Raw genomic sequence first — 18,711 nt, 5'->3', positions numbered from 1 at the left:
AAATCCTAGTTTGAAAAATATCAAAACAGCACTTTATACTTTTTTCATCTTTTATTTTAACCTGAAACATAAAATTAAATTAATTTTATTTAATCAAAAATATTATATATATATATATATAACATTATTACATAAAATTACCTCTCCTTAAAAAAATCACTCAATCAAAATTCCTTTCGATAATATTATAATAATTTTAAATATAATATCTTTGTTCAAAACTACTGAATCATATAACAATTTTAACTAAAACTATTATAAATTATTTTAATCAAATTAAATTTTAATTAAATATTATTTTAATTCTTTTGATAATAAAAGTAGAGCTCTTCTTTAACTCAAATTACGAACATGCTTGATAAGCACGATCCACATCTTAATTGTGAGCATAAATACATGATTTTAGATAATCCCAGATTATGATCGAATAGCCTCGACCATCACACAAACACGAAATGAAACACCAACAAATGAGATTGATGAAATCTAAGCAGGCCACAAAGAACTAGTAGGAGGAACTTAAACCCTAAATCCCCTACTGTTTCTCCTTCCTCGAGCCCTCTCGAACTTCCTTCCCTTCGAGCGGACGTAGGGTTTGGTGTGGCTGTGTGGAACTCCAGGTGCCTTGCCAAAGTGCTTGACTGCCTCTCTTGCATTCTTAGGACCCCTTAGAAGTATCTGCATGCCATATAAACAGCATTTAGTTGTTGATATAAAAACTTCTTATGTACTCAAAGGCAGCAAAGGAATTACAATTTAAAGCAATTGGCATAGTAAACCAAAAATCCAGAAGAATAATAAGAAAACAAGACCAAGAAGATCTTTAAATAACTTGTGAGGCAAAGCCTCAAATTTTTAATAGATGGAAATAAATAAATAACTAAAGGAGGGGCATTAACAGACATCTTAATTACTGTATGTGTGGCATCACTATCTTTAAGAATTTAAAACATTAGTTTAATTGTGCATCATTGGATTAAAAAAAAGAGAGAAATTAAATAAATAAGTTATAGGATAAATGGATTTAACATGCAAGAGGATATACAACAAGCACAGCTTAAAGAATTTGTAGTGAAAGTTTTCTTCCATCGGCCACCAAGGGCATACATAAGTAGTCCATGTTTCATATCTTTTATCACAATAAAAAGAGTGAATTTTAATAACCATCTAGAACACACAAAGCGTTGACAGAATGAGTGAGACTAGTACAACAAGCGCAGCTTAAAAAATTTGTAACAAAAGAACACTCGTAATTTTATTCCATTGGGCACCAAGGGCATACATGAGTCATCAATGTTTCGTATCTTTTATCACAATAAAAAGAGTGAATTTTGATAACCATCTAGAGCACACGAAGCATTGATAGAATGAGTGAGACTAGTATACCAGTGAAGGAACATAAAACTTCGGGCAAACCACTAATTAGAACATAGAACTAATCAACAATCCTCAACTTGCAATCTAATTCAATTAAAACATTGAACACACACCCCTAAACGATAAGAAATCAAGCTATGCTAGTTTGACTTGTTAACCAAGTTGGAGTGAGAAAGAACTGGTTAGCCTACTTCAAATCCAATGACTGCCTAAGGAACAAAGAACAGCAATGCTCATTTGATCTTTGATCTTCCATTAAAAGGAAGCTGTCATATTGAACTGGGACAAAATAGTTATCATCACTACAACAATAAAAACGATTATGTAAGAGAGAACATTAATTGCATGTCACACTTACTTTGCGATACCAAGGGAATTTAATCAGTTCTTAAACCACAAGCATACAGCAAAATCAACACAACCATATTGAAAAGTGAAAATATCATAATTAGGCATAGGTGAAAATATCATAATTAGGCATAGGCAGCACAACAATCATCTTAAATAGGCAGAATTTAAGCTCATCACAATACCGTATTCTGCCCAAGAGGTGCTCGGAGTGCAAGCTGGTCAAATGTCAAGCATTCCCCACCTGCCTTGAGGATCCTCGCCCTTGCCGTCTCTGTAAACCTTAAAGCTGTCACCTTGATAGCTGGTACCTCGTAAACTCTTTTGTCATCGATCACAGTCCCAACAATAACTGCAACCTTATCCTCCTGGCCTTAAAGAAGCTGAAAAGCATCAGAATCCATCCATGTTCACCATCATGCACAAAGGATATAAAAAGGACTTACATTTCCGGACATGAAAGTTATCAGTCTTCTGAGGGAGATGGGTGGCCTATTGGTCTTGCTCATGAAAAGTCTCTTCAGGATCACTGCATTGAACTTGCTCCCTGTCCTCCGCACCAAAAACCTATAGAGCTAATAAACGAAGAACCGCTGAATTTGTAAGCGCCACACTCAAGATAAACATTATAATCTTCAAAGAGCTTATAAGGTCCACAATGTTCTCACCCTCACAAGGAGCTTTAGATAGACATCGTCGGACTTCGGAGCAGTACGCCTAACCTTCTTGCTCCGTCCGCCGGCGACGAGATCGATACCCTACAAAAAGTTGGAGAAAAACACTGAATCGATAGATCTGCAACAACATGTGGAGATGGAGATAGCGATTGGTCTATGGCTTCGCGCATAGAGAAAATGAGAACCATTGCTCTCGGGTGTCCTGCCCTTCCTACGCGATTGGTGACGGCTGCGGCGGGCTTCTAGGGTTTTGGCGCTGGTGAGTGGCTCTTTTATAGGTGGCGAAGAAGTAGCGGTACGACGTTTTTGCTATTCATCGCGACTGGAGATAGGTAGCTCCGCGCTTGGTTAATCTCATTTTGGCCCTAGAATTTTAAATATTTTCTCTTTGATGCGCCAAAATTTGATAGAGACGCCTTTAAAAAAATTTACGCAAAAATGAAAAAGGGTGTTTTTAATTATTTTAAAAAGTGCTTTTAAAAATGAAATAAAATGACAGCATCTCACTATATATAACAGCTAATCTATAATTGCCCAGTCCCCGAGGCAATGGTGCAACGGTAGGACATCCAAATTGTAACTCAAAGACCCGCGATTCGATCCCAAACTACGGTGTATTTACAGGAATTTTCCTCCAAATAGGGAACGCAATCAAAGGATGATGGACATCTGGATTGGTCGCCGTATGCGCTTCCCGATTTACCCTGGTGGTCGATGGGAAACTTCCGTGGGACCGGACCGACCACCCCCAGAGATGTGGCTACTGGGATTATCATTTTTTTTTTAATCTATAATTGCCCAATCTGTTAAAATAAATCGATTTAAATTGATCAAAAATATTATCCATATTCTAAATTTTAAGATATTTTTAAGATGAAAAATATAATAAAGTATTATTTTAACTTTTTTTTTTAATGTGATGTTCTTTAAAAAAAACGATAATTAGAGGCACCCAATAATTAATGTCTCTTAATGCTATTTATTTAAGCAGAAAAGAAATTAGAGTTTTGTTTAACCCTCCTTGGCAATGAGAGACAAGGTCGAAGAATCCACCTAAACAATGACTTGAAGTCCTATTTCATACAAACAAATTAGAAACCCTTGTGATATCATAAAAGACTACACATTGTAAGGCTGCTTTTCATACTAACAAATGAGCAAGTGTCACTACTTTCACTTCTGTTTTATGGAGTTAGAGCTTTAGCCGATGCGAGATTAGAGCTAAACTTTGGAAGTCTTATCCAAAGTCTTTTCTCGGTTATCCTGTTTATCTGAATGATTATTCACTGTCAAAATATTTGAGAAATAAGATAGGTATATGATTCTATCATAATAATCTGAGTGATTATATGATACTGCATTCTACTGGAGTTCATCTAGATAACGATACTGTAAAAAATTCAACTGATGTCTTCGACGATACCTGGAATGGAGCAGCGAGAACTCCCCATAGCATTTTGCTTAGAACAGCAGTAAGATGATAAAGATTTCAGATAAAATTTAGGAGATACTTCAGTAGTACACATGACTAATATACATATTTGTATCTGGTTCGGTTAAAGCTAAAAGGTACACAACTAGGCAGCTTAAGGGAGAGAGATGTAGAGGTAGTTTAGATAATTGGAACGAAGACTAGTTTCAATAATAAGCTGAGAACATGCTTAGTTGAACTAAATGTATCGATTAGCAGCAAGCATCAGTGCTATGTTTAACCAGATTTGAATAGCAGTACCGCCTTCGAATCGACATAAAAATAAAGGAAATGATTGGTCTCATGTGTTACATATGACCCTGCAAAGCAAAAGCCACATCAGAAGGAACACTTGGGTTCATGAGATCAAAAAATTCATTAGTTAAGGGTCCAAAAACAAACTTTGACAAGTAAAGAATCTTATGACAAAAAACATCAAAATATTTAGGAGCACAGAAATAAATAAGGTAATACACACACAATCATCTTAAACTAATTTGCCTAGCCAGGCATTAATGCCTTCTATCTTTAAGGACTATCAACTGGTCCACTGGAGCCTCTTGTGCAGTTTCTGTGAATCTTGTATATTTGGTTTCACCAGATGAATCAGTTGCATACACAAATCAGGAATGTTGTGGCATCATTATCAAACTGTGTTTGTGTATGTTGTGATGTCATGATTGTAACTTCATATCATCTTTCAATTATAAATTTAATAAATTTCTCACTTATTTGTTAACTTACGATGTCAAAAGCGTTGCAGTATGTGGGAAACCAACAGGACAAGGTATAATGTGTTATGGCCAATCGACACAGATCAAATTAAAGGCCTCTGTTGAACCATGTAAATAAAGAAAGTTAGATGGTATCTGGTATAGATAATGTTTAGAAAACCATTCTTCGTGTAAGTGATAGTTGGTGGTTTGGAGTTTAGCCTTAAGTGTGGCCTTTTAAACAGGGAATCTTATAACAACATTGATTGAATCATCACAACGAATACGAATATGCAAAACAGCATAATGAGGATCATGAACAAACTCATGAATGGTTCATGAATAAAATTATTAACTCTAAGGCTTGATTACGTTCTTATTTCTTTAGTTTTAAATTCAAATATAGGCAATATATTAAACAAGTATATTCTTAGGACTATTTGGTATTTTATAAATTTTAGTGTTTTAAAATATCCATGATAGGTTAAAAATGAGTAATAATAAAAGTTTTTATTTATTGGACAAATGTTTGAATTAGATTATAAGGGCAATCATATTGCTAGTTGAGCCAATAAAAGCTCAAAGTTGGTTTGAGTTTAATATGCTTTTCAATACATAAGCTCAAACAAGCTTAATAAGATAATCAAACAAGTTCGAAGGCCATTTACAGCCCCAAAGACCTTTACTCTTTAATCTTTACTACTCGTAAATCAACACGACAATTCATATGATCAATACTGATCATCACTTATGGTCAATACTAACCACCACTTATGGCTGTCCAAAGTTCAAAATCAGGTATCTACCTTCACACAAACAAGATTTCATGATCTATGATAGCAAAGATTCTGCTCGGTACCTTTATTGACAACTCATTCCATATATTGAACGATGTAGAATATTAGAAGCTTAGTATGGTTATTTAAAACCCACTTACATCTAGTGTCTCTCTAAAGGCTAAAATTTAATCATGCCTCTCTAATTTGAACCACTAGAATTCTTAGCTCATCGAGTAATGTTAGTCCTAACTATCTGATATTGATGATCTTGTAACTTCATTGAAGTCTACGTAACTTTACGTCCCTAATACTATCACATCTCATAAATCAATTGTAATTACGTTAATCCGAGTTTTCTATAGCTTACTCAGTATGTTTCCACTTTACGTCACAAGATTAGTTCCACATAATTGTTTAATCAATATTGTCCAACTGAACAAACTGTAACTTAATCTGTGTGATTTACCTCCTCACAGTTGTTGGCGGATTCCAACCTTTTGCAGCATGTAACTTAATCTGTAACTTCGTTGTCAGAGCATAATAACAGGTCATAATTGACTAGAATCAGAAGGGAAATTCAACAAGAAAATGACTTCTAAGCATGAGAGTTCACCAAACTTTCCGTTTTCTCAAGTAAATTATGGGTTTGTTTCGTTTCCTCTCCTCACTCACTACGGGGGAAAAGGGAACTCCTACTTCGGTAACAAATTGCGTCCAGTTAGGCATGAAATATTGGTGAGCTATTGAGGCCGGAGACATAGCAATATGTAAATCCCCAACCAAATGAGATCACACTGCTGAACTAGAAAGAAAAAAAATGTTGAACTCTGGGCTTCAAAAGAGTACGAACTCATTTCCTCAAATCGAGTTGGAGAAGTGCAAACACGAAAAGGTGTGAAAATAAAAAAGGATTACCGAAGTTGCGACCCACAATGCAGTGCCAAGTCTGTCCGTACTTCTTATCGAACTCCTTCTTGATGTACTCAGCGATGTCCTTCTCCAACCTGTGCTTCTCGAACGCCTACCACAAAATCAACCGACAAAATCAGCACCGGAGACGCAGTCCGGGCATAATCACGTAGACAAAAATCGAAGCTACAGACGAGACAAATTTAGAAGAGTGGGAGGAGGCGTACGGCGCGGGCGCAGTCTATCGCGTCGTTGCGCATCTTCTCGCTCATGTCGATGTTCTTCAAGACGATCTTGGGCGAGGCCTGCGGCGCCGCGGCAGCCTGCGGGGCCGGCGCTACCGCTCCGCCACCGAACTTGTCTCCCTCCTCCGCCATGGCGCCGTGAATGGAGAGAGAGTGAATGATGAGGTAGGAAAAAGGGGAACATGGTCCTAAAAGGCTAAAAGGCGCATGTGCCGGTGTCCGCTGGGTGAAGCCAATAATTATAATAATAATGAGGGTGAAATCATAAATTTTAAATTTTTTAAATTTATTTTATATGTAATAGAACCTTCTCGCCTAGAGGTCAGCGTCTTAAACTAACTATATTAATTTTAAGATGTTCTTAAAATTAAAAGAACTTCTTAAATTATTAATATTATAAAAAAATTAAAAAATTTAAAATAATATTTTTTATCCTAAAAATACTATTTTAAAATAAATCAATTATTTTTAATTTAAATTGATCAAAAATAATTTAATGATATAGTACTATTATAAAAAAACTCCTTGATAATAATTATGAGTTGCTATAATACTTTTAAATAATTTTAATTAAAATTAACAAATTAAAATGATAAAAAAATTATAAATTTCGAGGACCCTAAATCGAATTCGGATTTCGAACTGAGAGGTTAAAATTTCTAAATTCGTAATTCATGACTCCTCTGTTCTCTTCTTTAATTAAGTTTTAGTTATTTTGATTTGTGATCAATTTAATTGATATTTTACGATTTGATTTATTTAGTTTTATACGAAAGATTAGATAAAAAAATTAATTTATTTGATATGGATTATACATGAATGAAACCTTTGATAAAAATCTTTCAAAAAATTAAAAAAATAATATTTAACTAATATTATCAATAAATTTTAATATTATGTTAAAATGAAATGGTATACTTTTTTATATTAATAGACCATGAATCAAATATATCATTATTGTATACTTTTTGATATATATGATGCAATTTAATATTTGCTTTGCAAATTTACACTGTGTTTTTTATCGTGATCAACTATAATTTTTTGATTTACCTCCTCATAGATGATCATGAGACCGATCGTGTAGGGTCGTTGGAGTGACGGATTCCACCTTTTACTGAAGTTTAATAAATTTATAATTAAATTTATTTCCTTATTTTTTTGAATATAATATAAATATCTAAATACTAAGAAAAATTCTCTTTTGACAATGACAAAATGCTTTTCATTCCTCTATCTCATTTCCATTCTCATACGTATGAAGTATATTTACGGGATTGTCTAAAATTTCATGTGATTTAGTAAATAAAATATACATTCTATCATTGTGAAATCGATCCATATGGTTTGATAAATAGTGAGAATAATGAGATTTTTCGATAAAGAGGAGATTGAAAATTAAGATGCTCTGGAATGATGAAAATGAGGAATGTCCACAATATCTGGATTTAGCCAGATCCAATTAGAGGAATTTTATAGGTTTATTAATGAGGGTTTGACGGATTCGTCAATTACCTCATAGATGATCATGAGACCGATCGTGTAGGGCCGTTGGAATAACGGATTCCATCTTTTACTGAAGTTTAATAAATTTATAATTAAATTTATTTCCTTATTTTTTTTGAATATAATATAAATATCTAAATACTAAGAAAAATTCTCTTTTGACAGTGACAAAATGCTTTTCATTCCTCTATCTCATTTCCATTCTCATACGTATGAAGTATATTTATGGGGTTGTCTAAAATTTCATGTGATATAGTAAATAAAATATACATTTCATCATTGCGAAATCGATCCATATAGTTTGATAAATAGTGAGAATAATGAGATTTTTCGATAAAGAGGAGATTGAAAATTAAGATGCTCTGCAATGATGAAAATAAGGAATGCCCACAATGGATTTAGCCAGATTCAATTAGAGGAATTTTATAGGTTTATTAATGAGGGTTTGACGGAAGAATTTTAAGATTCTGATTTCGATTTAAATGATTTGATAGATTTAATAATTAATTAATTGCTTATTAAGTCCTTGGAAACTCCATACACTTATGTTAATAATACATTAAAAAAAGATAAAATTCAATAATCGAAACTAAAACTCCCCGGAGTTTATTAAAATTTTAACATATAACTCTTTTTTTTTGGGAAAATAAAAGCTTGCCATATAATTAATTTCACCAATATAAGCAGAAGTTGCAGAAGACTTTATTGATTAATGGAAAATAATAAATAAATAAATAATTTTAGGGATCAATTGGCAGTATAATTAGACTGAATGAATATTTGTTAAACTCTAAGGGTGCAAGATGAAAATTTCTTGTTAAAACTTAAAAACCCTAATCACCTCTCTTCTACTTCCTCTAGGCCGCGGTGATAACCTCCTTCCTCTTCGCCGCGACGATAACCTCCTGGTTTGTCTTCTACGAATCAGGTATTACTGTCCCTCCTAGAATCCCTAGTAGAGTCCCTGGCGGTGAGGGCGCGGTGCTGCAGTTTGGCGCAGTTAGCGATGGTGTTGCGCTAGTTGCAGTCACGGCGGTTGCCGCAGCACCGGCTTACCTCCGCGGGGATGCCGCGTACACACACAAACACGACATGAACTATTTTATGTGTTTTAGGATATGATGTCTTGTGTATATTAATAATAGAAGTTAGTTAATTGAGCGCCGCTATGATATGTGCAAGGTATAAAAACATACAACATAGGAGTAATTAGCTTGTTATTTCCGTTGTTCAATTGTTTTTACTTTTTATGCTGATCTTTGTTCGTCAATTAAGTTTGGATTTTGCAATATATTTAAAGTAATAGCTAAGAAAATTTGCATTAGAATGTTAAATTGAGTTTGAGAAGAATTTAGAGTAGTGTTCAGGAAATAAGCAATCGTTTAAGATTATTAAAGCATGATATTATGATATAGTGTTCAATTTTAACGTAGAATAGCATGTAAAATTAGGTGAACCTAGCAATCAAATCCTTATCAAAACACTTTCTCTTTTGTAGAAACTCCTCAGGAAGCAAGAACAATGGCTCGATTCAATCATGTGAGTTTCCATCCTTTCTTTTATCCTTTCTTTTTCTTTCTTGTTTCACACTGATTTTGTTTTGTTTTCCTTTGGATGCAGAAGAAAAGGCGGGGGCTTGTAAAGCCACCTGTTGTAAAGAATCAACCCACTGTAGATCAGATTACTGGCCAAAAGATTCCCAAGAGCTTCGTCTTTTCAAGGGGAAGGCTGCCAGGCCCAGTCAAGCAATTGGAACTGGATCTTCGAAAGCTTATGCTCCCTCACACAGCTCTAAAATTAAAGGTTTTCTATAATTTGATTCTGTTCATTGGAGTTTTGTTTGATATGATTTATTTGGATTGTGAAATTTATACTCATCTGTGATTCATAAAGCATTTGGCTTTACAACAGAGATTAAGAAAAAAAATAAGAAAAAAGTAAAATGGTCCATGATTAAAAGAGGTTAAATTGTTAATGAGCAAATGGGAGCAATGTAACAATGAGGAACTAACACCATATGTCTCAAGTAGGAGATGGCTTTCTTTTGTTTGCATTCAGGACTCTGTCCTGCCATTATACTTGGCCAGATTCAAATAATCACTACAAGGTTAGAAAAACAGTGAATGCTACCAGTTACATGATCATCTCATTGCAGCCAAACTAATAATGCATATATAAACTACTAAGTACTTAGTTGGAATTAGTTTGTTGTATTTCATTGATGCAAACTTGATCTATAGAATTATCTTAAATGCCATTCGACCTGCTTATATAATTCGATGATCAAATATTCAGATCCATGTCTCAAAAATATGATTTTTTTTCCCATGCAGCATTAGATAAAACTCATCATGATATTATAGTTCTTCTGACTTGTAAGGCAATTAAAGAGACTTATAAGTTCATAAATTTGATTTCAATGACAAGGGTTGTGTAACATCCAAACATATTTCTACGTCACTTTTGGTTAATTCTGACAGTCACTTGAAGGATTATAAGATGGAATCATCTTGCTTCTCACTCTAACAGAAAGGCCTCTTTATTCCTGCATGAACTCCGTCTTTCTTTTTATTTCATAGTCAATGAATTTATGATGTTGATCACTTTGTTTGCTTGGATTACAGGAGAAAAAACGGAATAAGCTGAAAGACTTCCTAAATGTTGCTGGGCCTATGGGGGTAACCCATTTCCTAATGTTATCATATCCAAAGAGTATTCCCCATTTGCGAGTTGCAAGGACGCCTCAAGGTCCAACACTTACTTTTGAAGTTCAAGAATACTCTTTGGCTGCTGACATTGCTCGATCACAATCTCGGCCAAGTTTTCCTAAGGAATTATGTGACAACTCACCCTTGGTAATTTCACATTGTTGTTTCCACATAGCACATTGTTTTATCTTGTTATTTTTGACATCATAACTTTAACTATATTACATTTTTTTTAAAAAATTGTTTTTATATTCCTTAATTTTAGTCCATTTTCTTTGGGTCTGAGCAAGTGTCTTTATTGCAGATAGTGCTTTCTGGCTTTGGGGGTGGAGATCAGCACCTGAAGCTCACAACAATAATGTTCCAGAACATTTTTCCTGCCATAGATATAAATACTGTAAGTACTGAAACAAAAGTCACATTGAGTCATCATTCTTCATTCTTGCCTTAAGAAATGGCTGTTTCAACTCATTCCTGAGTCCTTATCTTAACTGGAAGTTGAGTCAGTGAATGATCAAAATCTATCAAAATTCTTCATATTATCTACTTCTCTGTAGGTAAAACTGTCGACGTGTAGGAGGATTGTTTTATTAAATTACAATGCCGAAACAAAGCTTATTGACTTTCGACATTATTCCATCCGCCTACAACCTGTTGGTGTCTCTCGGAGGATTCGAAAGTTTGTTCAGAAGCACGAGATACCAGATTTGAGGAACCTTATGGATGTCAGTGAATTTGTGACCAGGTAATAGCTAAAACATGTTTTAGCACTAGTGAATTTAACAGCTAAAAATCTCAAAAACAAATCAATGTAATTAGTTCCAATTTTTGGCATATTTTGCTTGGCAATGTAGCCTCACTTGTGCACATATCAGCATGCAGTTTGGACTCAGTTATTTAATCGTGTTTGATCTTTAAAATTTTGACATTATCAAAACAGCAATCATACCTATAGTTTGTCTTGCAGTGCCAACATTAGCCATGACCTGCTAAAGTACATGATTGTATACACTTGAGTCTTCTGAAAAAGTTTTATGGAATGGAAAGAGATCAGCAATCAGTTTTCCCCTTGAAAATGAGGATCATAAACTGTTTAGATGTTTTGCATATGTTTCAATGAAGCCTTAGTTTGTTATTTATTCAATCACTATGAAACAATTTATGTTTCTCTATCCATTTTCTCCACCGTTGGGTCTCTTGCTTCGACTCCCATGAGGTCTGTTAGGTTTTTATCACCGCCTAAATAAGCTGGACACTTATTAGTCAATTAATTATATTATTCTAATCTTGGTCTATTGGATAAATTAAAACAAGATCTATATCATGTTGAGGCTTTCAAGATGTTCATGCATTAAAGCTTGTCAACTCTTAAGTTATACTGCCCAAACTGGATTAAATAATCCAGATCCCTACTACATAATTACTTGGGTTCTGGCATGCCTTTAATCAAATCTTGTGAACTCCATCATTCATAGGTAGCATATGATTCTACAATTGTGACTTAAATTCACTAACCTTTATTTATGTAGGCATCTTAAGGTTTGATTCTCATAATAGGCAATCTGTTTCACATCATAATACATGAGACCTCGTTCAACTTCAAGTGGAGAACTATCTTTACCTGTGCCTTTACCATCCTTTTTGTAAAAGTTGTCACTTGCAAATAAAAGTGTGATACCATAACAATTATATTGCAATATTCATATATTTACTATATGAATAATTTTGATATGCTTCATGATAATAGACTTGTAAATTTGTAATAATACTATATAGTGAAGGCCAATACTTGTTGTAAACTGTAATGCCAAATATAACTTTCAGAAAATTCTTCTGCTAGATGGCAGTACTTACAATCCTATGAACCCCGGGCTTTTCCCATGTTTTTAGATAAAAAAACTCAAAAATTCTTTGTATGTGTGTGCATGTTACACATAATAAAACTAATCATCTTATGAGAACTTGTTTCTGATACTGAATGTGGCCTCTGGTCATGGTTTCTGATACAAACAACAGAATCTTTTGGTGTTGTTGCATGACATTCCTTAGTTCTGTATGACAGTACGAGTGTGATGCTGCTCTTTTGGAAGACACTACTGTCTCTGCTCAACTGGATAGCCTAATTAACGTTTGCCTGTACTTGTTAAAAAAAAATAGATAATATTGCAGCATGTTTTAGCTTACGGGTGCTTTTACTTCACGAAAACGAGTTTAATGAACTTCTTGTAATCTTTGAAGGGCTGGTTATGGCTCAGAGAGTGAAGCAGATGAGGAAATAGCAACTGTAGATCTGGCAAGTGATATCGGGAGAGTAAACCGTGCATCTAACAAAAGTGCTGTTAGACTTCAAGAAATTGGACCCAGGATGACTCTCCATTTGGTCAAAATTGAAGAAGGGCTATGCTCTGGAAATGTCATATTCACTGAGTCTGGTAAGCTTACTTATTTTTCAAATAATACAGTTGCATTACATGCTGAACTTGACTGATATGATTACAAACAAATATTTAATCGCCGGTAATAGTTCTTTTGTTTATTTGTTCTCTTTCTTTTTTTCTCCGTGAAAGATGTATTAATGGACACATTACAAACACTTTTAAGAGGATCATTCATCATGTTGCTTTATTATCATCTCATCTGCAGATCTAACACTTTTCCAGGTTTTTTGTTGTAATGATCTCTGATGCAATTCATTTCATTTTCTTCTTCCATTTAAAGGGAAAGAAGTCGAGAATGCACATCCAGAAACTCAGGAAGAGTAAGCAAAGCTGAAAAAAATGCTGGAGTATGCCATCAGCCAAACTGAAGCCTGTTCTTGTGTGTGATTCTGGTCATTTACGATTGGTTTGGGGTTGAGGTTTTGTTGCTGCATTTCTGTTGTCGAACAAAATATTTATATACCTTGGGAAGGATCCTCTGACGATGATCTAATGATGTAATGAACTGAATGCTAATGTTGAGGCGAGTATCAAGTTAGGATGATAACTTCTCTGTAGTTGTACACGACTACCCGACCTTTTTAATCGGTATAGTTGATCTCTTCATGTACATTTTGGCTGACATATTTCACTTTTTTTTTTGAAGTTTTTAAATGATTGATTATCCTCAAAAGAAATGTAAATTTGATTGAAGAGGTTAAGATTTCTTTTTCTACTCTTCGAGAAATAACTTGAAGTTGGTCAAATAGTATCCAACTATTTTTTTCTATGATTTTTAAATAATTTGCTGTTAAATTCCACAAATGTTTGAAAGGCATTTAAATTTAATTTATGATATTTGTTTTCATTTATCTTTATCTAATATAAATAGTTTATGAGAGTAAATTTTTTTTTAAAAAAAATATTTAGTTAGCGTCGTGTATGTAATTTACATCGATTAATTCGAGGGTGATCAGGATCTTAATAGTTGGTAAAGATGTGTAAATTTTTATAATCGGAGTAATTAAATATAGAATAATTATTGTATATCAATTTTTTGAAATTTTATAAGAAAATTTCACAGCCCTAATTTTTAAACCAATAAATTAATAAACCTTTTTTCAAACTTTTTTTTTTTTTGCCAATTTTGCATAAATTGGACGAGTTATTTAGTTTAATTTAATTTTATAACGGAAAGTATTTGACGGCTGCCCGACCTCCGCCTCCCTCGCTCTCGACGCTCGGTCTTCCACTCGATCGGAGGAGCCGAAGCCCACGAACGTTCCTCCTCCTCTTCTGCAAAAAGTGCAAAGAAATCTGCCATTTCAATGGCCCTCTTTTCTTTTGTAAATCTGCTCCATCTTCTTAAACCAACTCAATTATGGTCAGGGTTCCTCCTCCTCGATCTCACGGAAGAAGGCGGCTCTGAGTTGTAACTTAGCTGGCGATTTTTGAAGCTCGCCTCGGCTCTAGCCTGGTCTGGTGGTGGATCCGAGACTCGTTTTCTTCTCCGTTTCCTTTTCATGTGAAAATGGAGGCGCGCCCGGATCTGGTCCTGGATTTGGATCGGGATGGGAGGAATATCAATGGCGCCGAGGCGGTGGCTTTCTTTCAGGGTTACAATTTGCCGAGACATGTTTTCGCCCAGCTCTGCTCCGGTAGTTGCTTACCAGTTTCTTTTGAGCCTTTCTGGTTTGAGTTCTCATTGACTAGTGAAAATAACTTGTTCTGATCTGTTGTTAGTTGTTTTTCACGTCGCAAAATTAGGTTTAAGATCCGTTTCATCTTTGCATATTATTGATCATATGAACTATGTCCAAAATACCTTAAAATTTTCATGATTACTTATGTTTATGCATCGTTGTAACTGCTGTGTTAGCTAAGTTGTGTGAAAGAGAATATTTAGGTAGGATCGATCAGAGCAATCCAAAATCTTTCGATCAAATGGAAATCTTGTTTGAAGGACACTAATTAACTATATGAATTGCAAGTTAGTGAACATGTTTTCGATTTTAAAAGAACAATTAAATATCTGTTATAGTTGGCTCGTAGCGGATTGTTAATTTTCCCCTACATATACTTCATTTATCTCCACAATCTCATCACTCTTCTGCTGTTCCAATTGTGCAGCTGCATATACCATTCAGCTGGCCTTAGTCTTTACAGAAGCTCACTGGTCAAATAATCAAACTATGTTTGATATAAAATATTTTTATAGTAAAATTGATCTTAGTGATGGAGAATCTTAACTAATTTATTATTATGAAAATATATCTATAAAATATAACAAATTAGAATAATTCTAAATCGATTAATCCTGATTATCAACATAATAAATTATATTAATTAGATAAAATAATTAATTTTATCATTAAATTAATTTAGAGATGAATATAAAATTATGAAATATTGATTATACACTTTATAATAATTACTACTTTTCCATTAGTATTTTATAAAAAAATAGAAATTTCTTTTTATAAACGGTTATAAACAGTAGTTTTTAAGACTTAGAGAATTTTGAAAAAAATTATGGAAAAATTAAAAATAGTTATAACTATGCCAAACATATTTTCATACTAACTTTTGTTTTCCAAAAAATAAAAACTGAAAATTAGAAGAAAAAAATTCAGTTCCCAAACAAGCCTTGAACTTCTTCAAGTTTAGTATATTCTTTGAAATGAATGCATAGCTAGGGCTATTTTTCTTTGCTTGCTTTGTCTAAGTGGTCTTATGGTCTCCTTTTAGGTTGCAGACTATCTGAACATGAAAGGACTTCTGGGTTTAACTTGCAAGGGGAAGATCACCAAGAAACCTTCAAAACATTCAACATCAAGAATGACTTCACACCCAAGGAAGATGATGAGATTACACTGGACCTTCAAATAATGTGTTATCCATCCAGATCGCACATTCCATATATTGGTATATCGTAGCAAATCTATTGAAAGTAAACTTTAAACTTCAACACATTTTATTTATCAAAAGTTTAGTTAGTTATTTTATAGGTTCAATTTGTTCTTTTCTTATTATTGGGGGTTTCAAGAAAGGATAAAATGTGGTTGGATTTGAATTTGATCAACTACCTTAGATGGTGATAGAACAAGTATGAGTAGATTATAAATACTTGTAAGTATGAGATGGATATGGATTTAAATATACCAAGTCAGTGTGAATGTAGATAGTAGAAAATTCTTAGGTACTCTATCTATTGTCTTCCCTAGATAAAAGTTTATAACCTTAGAGATGGGAGATATCTTTAAGACAATGTCCTGATGTAATTTTCATATTGAACAGTTGGATAAAATAATGTGAAATGTACAAATACTTACAAGAACAGATGTTGACCTATCAGGGAACTCTCTGGCTAGGGGACGATGTTCTTTGTTAATGCAATCAAACAACTAAGTAAGGGTATGAGCCTAGCTCATAATTGAATAAATTTTGACATGTAGCATACAAAGAAGAATTAGGTGTGGTTTTCTTTTCATATTGTTTTTGTCTCTTTGGCGTTGTGCCTATTTCTTATTTGAGATTTAGCAAGTCATTCATGTGTTTAATTGGGTTGAACCGGCGTTGGGGTGATCATTTGACAACCCAATAGTTGGCACTTCAATCAACCGATTTGTCGAAGCACAAATTTTTAAGGTTGATTCGTGATGGCTCTTAGTGTTTTGAGCCTCTCAAAAGTTAAAAAACAAAAAAAAAAACAGTAAACAAAACAAAGAAAAGCAATACAAGAAATAAAATTGGGTCTTCTTCATCCTCATACATGCTTCTTCTACCCCTCAATATAAATGAAGATCCACATGAGGAGCATGTCATGAATAATGAGAATGGCACTTGTATAGGAAATCTTAGATTTTTATTACATATGATACAAACATTTTATTTCATGGTAACTTTATTATACATATACGATACATATTCATGATAGTATTAGCACACTTATAGAACACTAACATGGTAACAACTACTACTTCTCCCCGATCTCAACTAGTCATCAAGACAAAGATACAGAGGACAAGCTACTGTTAAACTCAACCAAATCTACCATAATTTGTCCTGTAAAACCTGGATCGGGTCACGAATAGAAGTCCTCCGAATTCCCTGGCAACTTGGGTGCTATCTAGCGTCACCTCTTTCTTTGGAGGAGTGTTGTAGTGGTAGTACCCATTAGGAGGAGTGTTGTAGTGGTAGTACCCATTAGGAGGGGTTGCGGCTGTTGGCATCCTTCTCCCAAAATGCTCCTCTAACATATCAAAAGCCTCTCTTCCCACCTTACCAAGGTCTCTCTGAGGTGGTGCCATAGGTCGATGGGTGTTAGAGAAGATGGAGCTTAAGGCGACCGCTAGCTTTCTTGCTGAACACCTGAACTGTATGAGTACCCTTTTTATAGGGGAGGATTGGATCAAGGTTTTGAAATCTGACCCCTGACCCGCCTGGCTCAACCAACTAAAACAATAATGGAAGACTACTAAATTAGTCTTGAACCGATTCGATTGGATCGAGAATTCACTTTAGTTGACTAGGAGTCAAGGTCCTGGTCTTTTTACCTTTCGGTGGTCTTGGTATCCCTCTTTGGTCAGTCGTTGGCATTGATGCTCTTCCAATTTCCTGAAATTATTATGTGTGAAAGGAATATTTAAGGTGATGATTTGAATTGATTGAGTTTGTTGTAGATAAGAGAGAAGAAAAGCATATGATGATAAATCTAATGATGGAAAAGAGAATTGCTTGGGACAAAAGTTTGATTATTTGAGTTTGGAATTAGATGCAGCAATCATGCATTATTCTGTAACTTTATTAGTCCTAACTTGTTGGCAAGTGTTTGTTTGTTTGTTTGTTTGTTTGTTTTGCATTGAATATGTTGGATATAGATGATGAACTACATGTGCAACACAATCAGAGTTTCAAATCAACTCATTGGTGAGTGGAACATAACCTACCTACAATATATTATTCATCCTTGTTTAGAGCTGTTTTATCCCTCAATTTGATTCATTTTTTCTGGATTCTTTTAGTTCGATAATTTTTGTATTTTTAGAAATTTATTTCGGGTAAGTTAAATCTAAAGATGAAATATTCTCATTCCTTTTTTATCTAGCATGTTGTGTACAGATCGTGCTTTTTTGAATTCTGAAGAGTAAGTCTACTGTATACTGGCCTGGTGGATCTCTCTTAGTTCGAAACGTATACCTTAATACCAAAAGAAAATTCTTTTATTCCGGTATTTTATTTCTTATTTTAATTATTCTCCACAAAAGTAGAATAAAGAATTTTTATTTCTTTTGGCAATTTTGAAAATCAAATTGCAGGAATGGCCATTGCCATTAGATTTCTGTTTATTTTGATCAGACTATTTTTATTTAATTTTGCAATTAAACTGATCGAACTGTTCACTCCGATCCAATTTTTGAAATATTGACTACTAAAGTGTAAATATGTGAAGGATTCTCACCATGTTGAGTTAGGTTATTAAGCAGATTCCATGAGCATTAACTCCCTGGTCTAGACTATCCTCCTCGTAATCATCAATTATCAATTTTCGATTTATTTCT

General features: G+C 34.0%; 3 protein-coding genes across 3 annotated transcripts; 1 reads left to right on the top strand and 2 right to left on the bottom strand.

Moving 5' to 3' along the window:
- Positions 1–315: 315 nt before the first annotated feature.
- On the bottom strand, positions 316–2,676 carry LOC141827723 (large ribosomal subunit protein eL18y-like). Its single transcript, XM_074715041.1, has 5 exons — positions 2,588–2,676; positions 2,394–2,483; positions 2,172–2,300; positions 1,911–2,093; positions 316–678 (listed from the first exon to the last, which is right to left on the bottom strand). The coding sequence occupies exons 1-5, from the start codon at positions 2,588–2,590 to the stop codon at positions 520–522; spliced, it is 564 nt and encodes a 187-aa protein (XP_074571142.1). The 5' UTR covers positions 2,591–2,676; the 3' UTR covers positions 316–519.
- A 1,251-nt stretch (positions 2,677–3,927) lies between these two features.
- LOC141828006 (uncharacterized) lies at positions 3,928–6,667 on the bottom strand. The gene is made up of 3 exons (XM_074715357.1): positions 6,502–6,667; positions 6,281–6,386; positions 3,928–4,193 (listed from the first exon to the last, which is right to left on the bottom strand). Exons 1-3 carry the CDS (start codon positions 6,649–6,651, stop codon positions 4,111–4,113), a joined length of 339 nt encoding a protein of 112 aa, XP_074571458.1. The 5' UTR covers positions 6,652–6,667; the 3' UTR covers positions 3,928–4,110.
- A 2,167-nt stretch (positions 6,668–8,834) lies between these two features.
- LOC141827490 (peter Pan-like protein) lies at positions 8,835–13,781 on the top strand. The gene is made up of 8 exons (XM_074714753.1): positions 8,835–8,953; positions 9,524–9,564; positions 9,646–9,828; positions 10,650–10,880; positions 11,038–11,130; positions 11,291–11,478; positions 12,972–13,165; positions 13,452–13,781. Exons 2-8 carry the CDS (start codon positions 9,547–9,549, stop codon positions 13,493–13,495), a joined length of 951 nt encoding a protein of 316 aa, XP_074570854.1. The 5' UTR covers positions 8,835–8,953; positions 9,524–9,546; the 3' UTR covers positions 13,496–13,781.
- The last annotated feature ends 4,930 nt before the right edge of the window (positions 13,782–18,711 follow it).

Source organism: Curcuma longa, chromosome 4 (assembly GCF_044706935.1).
Source record: "Curcuma longa cultivar G26 ecotype Majalengka, Jawa Barat chromosome 4, ITB_CL_G26_1.1, whole genome shotgun sequence".
Lineage (NCBI taxonomy): Eukaryota > Viridiplantae > Streptophyta > Magnoliopsida > Zingiberales > Zingiberaceae > Curcuma > Curcuma longa.
This window is presented reverse-complemented; position numbering and strand designations above follow the sequence as displayed.